The sequence below is a fragment of the Onychostruthus taczanowskii genome, unplaced genomic scaffold (assembly GCF_017590055.1).
Source record: "Onychostruthus taczanowskii isolate IOZ18803 unplaced genomic scaffold, ASM1759005v1 scaffold30, whole genome shotgun sequence".
NCBI classification, from domain to species: Eukaryota; Metazoa; Chordata; class Aves; order Passeriformes; family Passeridae; genus Onychostruthus; species Onychostruthus taczanowskii.
Window position 1 is genome coordinate 3,276,054 of NW_024500350.1, and position 11,859 is coordinate 3,287,912.

Here is an 11,859-nt window from a genome sequence, read left to right on the forward strand (position 1 = left end):
TCAGCTGGAACACCTTTGATGCTGAGGTGGCAACTGGAGATGGTCAAGGTCCCTCTTCTCTCCCTTGTTGTAGAAGGGAGTGAAAGAACATCTCCTTTTTCCTTTTTAAGAGGAAAGTTTTGTGTTATTAATGGGACAAGACCTCACCTCAAGGGAGAAAAATCATTGTCCCTGTGACACCAATCTTTTTTCACAGGAAAGACAGTGGAGGCAAATGTCACAGGGAATATAGCATGCATATGGCAGAAGGACCTCCTGCATCTCTCCCAACAAATTCAAACTCTGAAGCAAACTTTCCAGAACATGAAGGTTGCCATACAGCGTGACCTTCAAATGACCAGAACAGACCTGGAGAACAAACTAGGTGAGCAGAAGCATTTCCACAACAGGCCTTCATACCTCTGAAGGCAAAGGCTGCCCTACAAGCAAACTGTCCTGTGAACTTGTCCACCACATCTCCTCAGGTGGGGTGGGGAAAGACAGCCCTTACACAGGAAATAGTTTCTGTGCTCTGTGACACCACACAATCCTCAAAACAAAGAGTATTGTCTCCCAAGAGTACTCTCTGGAGATAGAGTGGGATCATTCCTACCCTCCATCCTTTCCAGGAGGCCTTGGTGAAGCCATTAGGAAGACCCACGGGGAGTAGGAGAAGCCTGAGAGAGCCCTAAGAGATGCCTTGACAGGGATTTTTTATCAGAGCTTTTGGGCTTCATCATTAAAGATCAATGGTCTCTCCCTCAAGAAAACCATGACTTTGTCCCGGTGAAAATGTTTTTTCTTCTCAGGAAGGACAGTGGAGGCAAAAACAAGCAGCTTAGAATCCAGGCTGGAGAAGGACCACCATGAAGCCTCCCGAAAAATTCAAACTCTACAGGAAAATTTCCAGAACATATATGAGACCACACAGCGTGACCTTCAGATGATCAGAACAGACTGGAAACATGACCTAGGTAAACTAGGCCATTCCCCAGAAGGCTTTCATCTTTCTGAAGAAAAAAGTCATTCTATAGGCAAACAGTCCTATGAAATAATTTTCCATGGCTCCTCAAAGTAGGTGAAGAAGGAGAGTCCTGACATGGCAAAGCAGCTTTTGTGCTCCATGACACTGAAACACCTCAAAGTTGAAGAGCCCGTGACGAGCCCCACCCCGTGCTCACCTGCTCAGCTTGGGGGCATCTCCATGGCCAGTGCATGAGGTGGGGCAGGGGAGGGCACTGGCAGCACTCAGCACTCTCTGCCAAATGTCCAGGGACTTTCCCCTGGGCAGGCACAGGGTCCATGTCCAATCTCGGGAGCCACTGACAAAGGCTGAGACCCAGTGAACATTCCTGGGACCACAGTGGGGTCTGAGGGACAGGGATTGCATGTGATTGCGGATTGCTGGTCTCCCCCTTGAGACCGCAATGTGACTGTTCCAGTGAGATGGTTCTTTCTTCACAGAAAGGACAGTGGAGGCAAATACAAGGACCATGGAATCCATGTGGAAGAAGGACCTTCTGCAGCTCTCCCAACAAATGCAAACTCTGCAGGAAGCATTCCAGAACATGGAGCGGTCCACACAGTGTGAGCTGCAGATGATAAGAGCAGACATGAAGAATGAACTAGGTGAGCAGGGCCATTCCCCAGCAGGCCTTCATCTCTCAACAGGCAGAAGCTGCTTTACACGTCTTGTGAGCTAGTTCTTTGCCTCCTCCGAGTGGGTGCATGGGGCAGAACCTCCTTGGGAGCAGCTCTTTTGTCCCCTGACAGTGGAACACCTTTGATGGTGAAATGGGACTGGCAGTCAGTAGAGGTTCGTTGCCTCTCCATCACATTTGGAGAGAGTGAAAGCACAGCATCTTTTTGGTCCTTTCTAAGAAGAAAGGTCCAGTGTAATTTGTGGTACCGTACCTCATCTCAAGTGAGGCAAAACCACTGTCCCACTGACACCAGTCTTCTCTTACAGGAAGGAGAGTGAAGGAAAATACCTCAAGGGTCTTGGAATCCATACAGCTGATGGACATCCAGCAGCTCTCCCAAGAAATCGAAACTCTGGAAAAAACTTTGCAGACCACATTGGGGTCCACAAAATTCGACTTAGGTGAGCAAGGCCTTTTCCAGCAGAACTTTATTTCTCTGAAGGGAAAAGCTGCTCTACAGGCAAATTGTCCTGTGAGCTTCTTGTACACAGCTCCTCAAAGCGGATGGAGAGGGACAGATTTTCTTGGCAAGTTGCTCTTGTGTCCCCACATGTGAAGACACCTGAACACTGAGATGATGGCTGCACGTGGTCAAGGTTCCTCTTCATGATCTTGTCTTTGAAAGGAATGTGTAGTGTGTGCTCTCTATGACTCAATATCTGGTAAAGGAGCCCACCTCCATGCCTTAGTATTGTCTTCTTGCTTTCCTCACTTCTCTTCCTCTTAACAAACATTGTTCTCTCCCACAACCCATAGCTGCTGTTTGGAGAGATGGAGGGGGCTGATCCCAGCCCTCCATCCTGCCCATCAGGCCTTTCCCAAGCCTTTGGGAAAGCTCACAGGTCCTGTGCTCTTTCCCCAGCCCTCCAGCAGTCAATCCATCCAAACCAGTTCTGTTGAGCTGGGAGGGTCTTTGTTCTCCTTTTTCCAGAGCCCATGTGCCCCAGAACACTGGGAGCTGGACACTTCAGGGAGGGAAGGACCACCAGGAGTGTGAGAGTCCCAGATGAAATGCAGTGGCTCCGGCCTTGGGCAAGCCCTGCTCCTCTTCCCCCTGGCCCAGCAGTGCTCAATCACTTTGACAAGGGTCTCCAGGGGTAACTGGTGCAGGAAGGTCACCTTTGCTTCCTGGCAAGTCTTTCTCTGTGAAAGCCTATCACCTTTTTAGTTCAGGGTCTGGCCATTCCTCTGGCCTCTCTTTCCCATCTGAAAAGGAAAGAGAGGCTGAGCTCATATCACAGCAGATTTTAGTCCTCCTCTCAGAGGCCTCAGAGAAAGCAAGTTGGAGCCACATGCCCCATGTCTGGAAAACAAAATTATCACACACCCTGATGTACTGTTTTCTCTGGGAGTCTGATGAAATGAGAGTAGAACTGGTTAAATAAACAGTGTGTATGTGTGTGTGTGGTGGGGGAGTAGGAGATCATGGGCGTGGCATCAGTGTCATGAAGGAGAGAGAGCTGGGTGTCATGTGTAAGAGATATCCTCGATCCTGTTCTGTTTGATTGTGCTGTCAGTGCCCCAGCAACACTCAGAGCCTTGTGTCTGACCATACTGTCAGTGTCAGAGTAGGGGAGCATAAGAGTGGCCTCATTGTCACCATAGGGGGAGAGTTGGCCAATTTTGTTTCATTGCCAGAGCAAGCCTTGACAAATCCACTTACTTCCTGCTTTTCTCCTTTCCCACAGACCTTCCAGTCCTACGGTCCTACAAAGGTAAGCATAAGTGAGGTGAGGAAGTGAGTACTCAAGAGCCCGAGTGCAGCTCTGGAAAACACACCCAACGCCTTCAAATAGCTGTTTGGAGAAGAGCACACTCAGGGAAGGGTGGTTGGATGACTTTTTTCACTGTTGTGGTGCCCAAGGCCCTGCCTGTGTTTGTCAGGAGCCCTCTCAGCTGTGGGGAGCAGGCACAGCTGGCTTGCACCGGCCACTGCAGCTCCAGCTCCCACTTCTGATTTGGCTCTTGGGCCTCTCAGGAAAAGTGTCTGGAGCTGATCTTGCTCCACAACAGGAGCAGCTCCTTCTCCTTTCCATCAGAATTGAGCTAGAGGACCTCAGTTTGTGACATTGCACCTTGCTGGAGTCCTACCAGAGGTTCCTCCCATCCTCTGAGGCATGTAGAAAGCTGAGGCAGGAAACATTTCCTTATCCTTGTGGTAATGCAGACCACTCTTCCACTCTAATCCACATACAAGCAGTATCATACACTGGTGGTCTCCTGTTGTTGAGGAAAAAAGTGCTTAAAACTTGAAAATCCCCTTCAGATTTTGGCAAGGAGTTAATCCAAACCTACAGCTGCTGGCAGCCAAACCTAATTCCAGCTGAGGCCAACTCCTGGTCCTTTTCCTCAGGCCACCCCCTGCCAGCAATGCAGAGATGGAGGCAGAGAAGGTTGAGCAGCACAGCCTTCTCCTTGGAGCTGCCTGCTGCAGTCCCAGGAGCACTGGAGGAGTGCCTGGCATTTGGTGTGGGCTGGCTGCCACTCTCTGGCAGGAAGGGACAGGGCAGGAGTGGAGGGAGAAGCTTGAGGTGTCCCAAGACAAGAGGCTGCTGAGTGCACCCGAGCCTGGAGGGAGGGAAGGACAGATGAGAGGGGGATGAAGGCAGAGAAAGGAAAGGCTCAGAAAAGCAGAGCTTGTGTTTTCTGCTCCTCATGGCCTGACTTGACCATTGCAGGAGATGTCATCCTGGATGCTGACACAGCTCATCCCAGACTGGAAATCTCTGCAGATGGGAGGACAGTGAAAGATACTGGTGTCATCAGATTCTTGCTCAAAAACGAGAAGAGATTTGATTCCCATCTGTTTGTGTTGGCAAAGGAAGGATATACTTCTGGGAAACACTATTGGGAAGTAAATGTTGGGACAAGAAAAAACTGGGCCTTGGGCATTGCCTGTGAATCTGTGACTCGCAAAGGCACTTTGACTCTGTGTCCTGAGAATGGCTTCTGGGTTATCGCGTGTGTGGATGGGCATGATTATTTGGCCTGCACGAATCCTTGGACCTGTCTGACTGTGACTGGCTATTTGTCACAGATTGGCATCTTCTTGGACATCCCAGCCAAGAAGGTTTCTTTTTATGATGTCTTTAAGGCAGTAGCTTTGTACACTTTGAGTATTGCTGATGGCAGCAGACAGGAAGGCAAATTCCTTCCCTTCTTCTCTACAGGCCTTGCTGCTGCTGAGCCTGACACTGAGCCCCTAGCAATACTGCAGTTTTCTGATGATGATGAGTAGTTTACTCTGCATTTCAAAGGTCAATACTGTGATTGAATCACATTGTAATCAGGCTGCTGATTTGTGTCTTCCGAACAAAAGTATTGAAGGAGAGGGCAAATCTGTCATAGTGGTCAGCTTTCTAAATTATGCATCAGAATGAAAAGTTTTTTGAGGGAAATTTTACGTTGTCAAGGGAAATAAATTTTCTTTTGTGATAGTATGAAAAAAACCCATTTCTTGTGTTTTGTGAATTTTCCTGAAAAATTACTGTCCTGGGATTTGTTTTTATTTCATACAATTTCTGGTTTTTTGTGTCTGGGGTGGTCACTGACCCTACTCCCTCCAGTCCCCCAGACTTTGGGATCATCAGGATGAATGAGAGCCAGACCAGGGTATCCAGCAAGAGCTGGGGGCAGAGTGAGGGGCAGCTCCTTTCTTCTGGGCAGGCTTTTTGGCTGGCTGGGCACTTGGTTTCTCTGACTAGAGATACTATTGCTCTGTGGGTTTGGCCTGTTTCTTTTTGGTTTTTTTTTCCTTCCTCTGTTTTTTCTGGATCAATATTAGTGTATATCTTGGAAGTTGCCCTTAGGCATCCTGCAGATGCACTTAGAGTCTCACGAGGTTCTTATTTCACCTCATAAAGTTTAGAACAATTGATTTGCCTTGGCATTGCGTGTTCAAAGCTGAATTTTTGATATTGTCCCAGGAAATCCTTCCCTTCCCTGGTATTGGGGTCCCAGTGGGGGTCCAGGGAGGGAAAGTGCTCTTCAGCAGTTCCTGGTGGTAGCTTGCCCTCTGTGTCTATACTGTTCACCTCCCTCCTAGTAGTCTGGAGTACTGTCTCATTATCATATAATCGACCAAATTATCTAGCAGAACCTGTATATCCAGTCAGTCTGGGTCTCCAGAATGGTTTCAAATACTTTAGGTAGTCTCTCCAGATCTTCTCTATAAAGAAGAGGTGAGGCATCTCACCCGTGCCTCAAGATCGATTGGAAGAGAAAGGTACCTTACCCTTACCAGGCCATGAGAGACTCTCTGTTTACCCCAGGTTCACCCCAACACTGGCTGCTCCTTTTGCAGTTTCAGATGGTTTTCCAAATAAAATAATAAATCCACATAAGGTAATTCATTCCATTTCCCTCTCTCCCTCCCCAAACTAAGGTACCATTCTCTGGCCACTCAGCCTGGTAGTTTAGCTGGTATATTGGCCACCGCTGATGACAATATTGGATTAGTCTAGGTTTGCTTGGTGGGTCTCCTCCAGTCTGTTTCCAGTTTTTCAACATATATTTCAATGGAGAACTGAAATCTCCCACTTTAGTTTGAGAAGAAACTGGCCCCATTTTCAATAATTTCAAATACACAAGCTATTATCTCTGAAAGTTATAATGGTATTTCTGGGTTTGTAATGGAAGGGGGAGTGGGGAAGAGAAAGAAGACTGCCAAACCGGCAATCACTAGAACTGACACAAGAGGGTGCTTCAAGTCCACAAATGCGATCTGAGCCATGCACACAAAACTACAGCAACTCCAAAACACCAGCAAACATTCAGTTATGCTCGAACACTCTCTCAGCAGATGAATTTTTATATCACGGGTATCCCCATGTTGATATGCTGGAAAACCCAAATCAACACAACACTCTCACATGAGCACACTCTCGTAGTTCAAGAAGAATGCAAAAAATGCAAAGGAAGTAACCAAATTTCACCACAAAAGCGGCTCCAGATGAGGCTGGGCTGGGTTTCAATTGTAAATGGAGACTGTTTGTTTTTTGGTTTTTTTTTTTTTTTCTTTCTTCATTCCTCCTCTGTTGTGATGTAATTTTTTGTTTTCTTAGTAGCTTTATTGTTTGATTTGTAATCTGGTAATTTCTTTATGCTGTTTCCTTTTTGTTCCCACCTTTTCTCAGAATTTTCGTCACTTCTCCTGTTATTAGGCGCTAGTTTCTATTTCTCCAAACTCTGTTAGTTTACTGAAACTGTTCTCCTCCCTTGGGATTTTTATTGGTTTACACATTGTAATCCCCGCCTGGTTTTTCACTCCCAATTCTCCTGATTTGTTAAAGATTGTACCCTCCCCTGAGACCTACCCCCAAATATAAGCTCCTTTGTCCCCCCGACTGGGGTCCAGGGAAGAGAAAAGGGGAAGTTTTGCCATCAGATAAAGTTACCCATGTGCTGCTCTGTTTTTATACTGCACCAAAGCTGGTGGCTGGCATTCACGGGGCATGGGAGGACTGGGGGGGCTGTGGCTGCCGTCAAAGTAGGTCCTGAGAGGAGAAATGGAGGGGTGGGATCAGGGGAGGATGGTGAGACTGCTGGGAGATGGTGGTGGAACTAGCAGGAGACAGTCTTCCCACCACTGGGAGGTGCTGGAACCAGTGGGAGATAATGGTGGAATACTGGGAGATGGTGGGAGTACTGTGAGACCAGCAGGAGACAGACCAAACCCTGGGAGATGATGCCACCATGGAATCATCAGGGCAGGAGGTTTTGGGTGACCCCACCCAAACCTCCTGCCCTGCACCCCCAGGGGTCCTTCCCCACCTTCCCCTCACCTGGGGTTCTCCAAGGTGACATTCTGGGCAGTGTTAGATAGCTGGATCTCCACAGTCTGCTCCAAGAATTCCCACATCCTGGCACAGGATTCACTGCTCCACAGGGTCAAAATCTACTCCAGTCTGGGGTTTCTTCAGGAAAACCTCAGGGTTTCCTTATTACTCTCTACAGCTCCCTGAAAAGTAGTTGAAGTCAGGTCAGTCTCTTCTCTCAGGCAACCACTGACAGAACAAGAGGACACAGTTCTAAGCTGCACCAGGGGAAGTTTAGGTTAAATGCCAGGAAAAAAAAATTCACTGAAGGAGTGATTGGCTGATGGAATCATCTGCCCAGGGAGGTGGTGGAATCACCATCCTTAGGCATGTTTAAAAAAAGACTGGAGATGGCATTGTCAGTTATTGTTCCCTGTCAATGAAGTGAATTCCAGTGATCTGAGGGTTAGGTCTGATAATTAGAGTCCATGATGTACACAAGAGTAGACAGATCACCCGGCAGCTGGCAAAAAGAAGAAACTAGAAGAAACTGTCTAAGAGAATTTTTATCTGCAATGATTTCTGCAGGCTGCAAGACTCAAATGATAATTTGAAAAAAAGTGGTCAATAGCATGTGTCCAGCATTGGACCTATTGCTAAAATAATTTATTAATGCTATATTGCTTATCTGAACTTGGGATGTGGTAGTAAATAAGTGCATCAATACAATTCACACAGAGCTGTGCAGTGTGTTCCATACTCTGCTCCCTCTAACCAGAAAGAAGCTGAATGATACCTCTAAAACTTGCACTTAAAATTAGCCATAGTAACTCACTGATTTGTTTGAATACATCCTCCAGCAAATAGATCCTCCATCAAATTGCTTCACCCCAAAGCAATTAAACCAGTAGAACAGGACTTCACTTGAATATGTTTACCGCTCTAATCCTGCCTTTGCCATATGCTGATTTCCTCCAGAGGGAGGAAGTCTGAGTACCATGAAAGACTTTCCAAATAGAATAATAAATGAGTGGGTGTATGAGCTCTGAAAGGACGTGAAGCCCTAAAGCTGGGGTAGCTGATTTGGTGTTTTATTTGCATAGAGTAGCCCCAACATTTTCCAGCGTGTTTTCAGCTCGGAAACCTGTGTGTGCTTATGCAAAACATTGCCAAGAACAAATGAAGGTGAAGCACATATGACAAATTAATGAACAAGTGAGGCCTCTGCTATCCCACTTTCCCAGCTGTGGAAGGTTTTACTAACTTTTAAGTACACTAATTAACGTGTTTCTGCTGGAGGGACCCTCAGGAAGGGGAACCTGTGCCCAGGCTCTCTTGCCTGACACGGGCAGGGCTGTTGGCAGCCAAGCCAGACACTCCTCACAAGGACACACTGCCCTGCTCCTGCCATAAAAACAGCTTATTTATCCTGGTCAGATGCAAGGCAATGTTATTTGGATGCTTTTCTGCACAAAGAGGCTGCAGAAGAAGAAGGACTGGCAAATGGCTGTGGTCAAAGAGAAGGTTAATGCTCCACCAGTGATGCACCTCAAGACTGCAGTTCAGTGTGGGGAAGCTGGTCATGGAGAGGGGAAACCTCATTTTTCTTCTGCTGCTTATAGATAGCTTGATTTCCAGACACAGGGTGTCCCTGGACATGAGTATTTCAGTTATATATTCAGTACTCACCTGTAAAAATTGCAGACAGCTGGTCCCACAGGCCTGGGGTGGTCCTGGGTGTGTCTCCAGCTCCTCTTTAAATAAAAGCAATGTGGCCTGTGGCTGCTCCAGGCTGATGCTTTAAGGAATCCCCAAATTAATAAGTTTTTTCTGCCTTTCCCCCAGTCTATCCTCTGGGAACCTCTTCTGTGCATTCAGTCAGACGCAGAGAAAGCTGCAGGAAGTCTCAAGCCCAACCAGCTCCCTTAATCTGAAAATATGAGGCACATAATTGCTGCTGCCACTCATAACAGCCTTAAACCTGTGCCAGGTTAACCAGTGGCTTTAATGGGGCTACTCTCCGTTTAGATTATATTCTTGATGGGCTTGTCATTGCTTCATTACTTTACTCCCTTTGTAGTTTTCCTGCACTTTGATACCAAATGATCCTTTGGATCCTTTGCTCTCAAGGACAGAGAGCACATGTTTCTGTGAAGCATGTGATAATCTCACTTACAGACACAATTTGCTTTATGAGTGGCCATTCCAGAGATCAGGCTAGTAAGGATGACTAGAGGAGAAAATGTGCAAAAATTGAGCTTAGTAAATTTTTATGGTGATGAATTTATATATATTGTGATGAAAGGGAAGAGATTGATATATTCCAGCTAGTAGCATATACTTAATTAACTTTATTAGGCAAAATTGCTTAAGACTTCAGCAATATCAAGGGCTAGTCCCTGCCCAGAGTTGTATCACAACACTTATAAGCATCATTTATTGCCAGACCATATGCTTGCACACATGTAATAGAAAGAACTCAGATGTATGTGCTTATTTGTATGTCACTCAATTTCCTGGATAGTTTCTGCTGCAAACGTTGAATTTGGTCACTCTGCATGCAGCCACTTATCCTGGAGGTCCTGCAGCTTGGTTTTAGCCCTGGTGCATCCGCAATATGCTTTGAGCCATGGTGTTTAGAATTGCACCTGGCTGCAGTTCTGTCTGGCAATATTTTTGCTGATGTGGCCCCTCTAAAGCTAGAAGAGCAGTGGATAGTTTATAAGCATGAAAAAAGGCCTCCTGCTTTGTCAGAAGAAAGCTTGTCTTAGGTCTGCAAAGAAGCACTGCTGATTTCAGTTGCAAATAACTGGGAAAACTTAATCTGAAAAAAACCCCCAAACAACGTGTCACGATTTTAATAAAAAGAGCCTTCTGGTGCTCTTACTCAGAAGGACCATATGCAGAGTGGTTGGTGTGGGTAAGTATTCTCTGTGCTGCACTCTGCTACCCCAGAGAACGAGATGTTCTTTCAGGTTCAAATCAAAATTTAAGTACTTCATATGTTCTCCTTGTCTAATACTATGTAAAAACACACAGCTCTGATATGAGGCATTTTTCCCCTTTTCCCTTTCTCTGCTCAGGCAGAAGGATTCCCATTGTGATAAATCTTGACCCAAGTGAATAAAAACATGATTTTTTTTTTTTAATAGAGGGAAGGGAAGTAGTTATTAGACCTTGTGACAGCATTTTGTTCTTGTCTGCAGCTCCTGTGGGATTGGGCTGTTGAGGTTCTCTGGTCCTGCAGCCCCATCCAGGAGTGCTGCCTCTGCCATTCCTGATCCTGACAACTGCTGCCAAGAACTCATTTGCAGGGCGAAATCCTTTTCAGCATGATAAATTCTTTTCCATGCCCCCCCCCCCCCCCCCCCCCCAACCATCATTACTTTCCAACCTCACTTTTTCCTTTTTAATATAACTAAGCCAAGTGGGATAAAGCAAGGAGTAGGTTTCTGCACTCCAGGTAAAATTTACAGCTTTTTGAAAAACTCCTGTGGTGCAGGATGTTAATTGTAACCTGGGACTAGAGCTAGAAATAGTAAATCTTTAATAACCTCATGTGCTGCTGCTGGGAAAGGGGGAAAGACTGAACAATCTGTTCCCCAAAACACACCACTGTGATGTCCCTTGGTGCCAGTTTTGGTGATGGCACAAAACTTGAAATTAAAAAAAAAAACAAACTAAAAGTAGTCCAAGGCATGCATTTATGAACAAGGGCTGTCTCCAGATTTCTCCAGTGTTCAAGAAAAATCTGATTTTTCATGGTGACACAGATGGGAGGGCAGGAGTCATGGATAATTCTAGGAAGGGATGGGAGAGCTCACCTGGAGAAGCTGGGAAAAGGACCCTGTTCAAGGACTGGTTCCATGGCTAGATTTCATCCTCTTCTGATTTTCCTGGGGCTTATCTTGTTTGTATGCACAGAGACAAAAATCCATTTTCAGCTTCTCCCTTGAATTCCTTTCCCCTGTATAATTTTACTGTGTATTTAAGGGGACATCTGCAAATCCAGCCCCAGACCAGAACTCCTTTGCTGTAGGCAAGCACAAAGTGAAAATATGTTGTCTGGCCTAAAAGGTTTGCAAGGTTATATTTTTGGAAAAGTAAATCCATTTTCCTCAACTTTGTTTTTCATTCTCAGTTGGTAAATTAATCTATTCTGCTGTTAGGTGTAAGTTAGATGCTGGAGTAATTTGAAGAGTATGAAAGAGGGTTAAAAAAAATGGTAACAATCTTCCAAAAACTTAAAATAAACAGGTTTTGTGACCCAGCAGAATAATTCAGAGAGAACCAAGTGACACATGGCAGAGGTAAGACAGCTGATGAATGGTTCCAGTACAGGAGGGCAGATGATGTCCACATCATTTGCAAGTAATTGTTTTTGTACATGGCTGGCATAAAACCTGCAGCAATCTGGCATT

The 11,859-nt window shown here is 45.9% G+C and overlaps 1 protein-coding gene across 1 annotated transcript; it reads left to right on the forward strand.

Moving 5' to 3' along the window:
* The first annotated feature begins 1,491 nt into the window (after positions 1-1,491).
* On the forward strand, positions 1,492-4,999 carry LOC121338452 (E3 ubiquitin-protein ligase TRIM39-like). Its single transcript, XM_041409411.1, has 4 exons — positions 1,492-1,608; positions 1,949-2,083; positions 3,371-3,397; positions 4,361-4,999. Exons 1-4 carry the CDS (start codon positions 1,518-1,520, stop codon positions 4,918-4,920), a joined length of 813 nt encoding a protein of 270 aa, XP_041265345.1. The 5' UTR covers positions 1,492-1,517; the 3' UTR covers positions 4,921-4,999.
* The last annotated feature ends 6,860 nt before the right edge of the window (positions 5,000-11,859 follow it).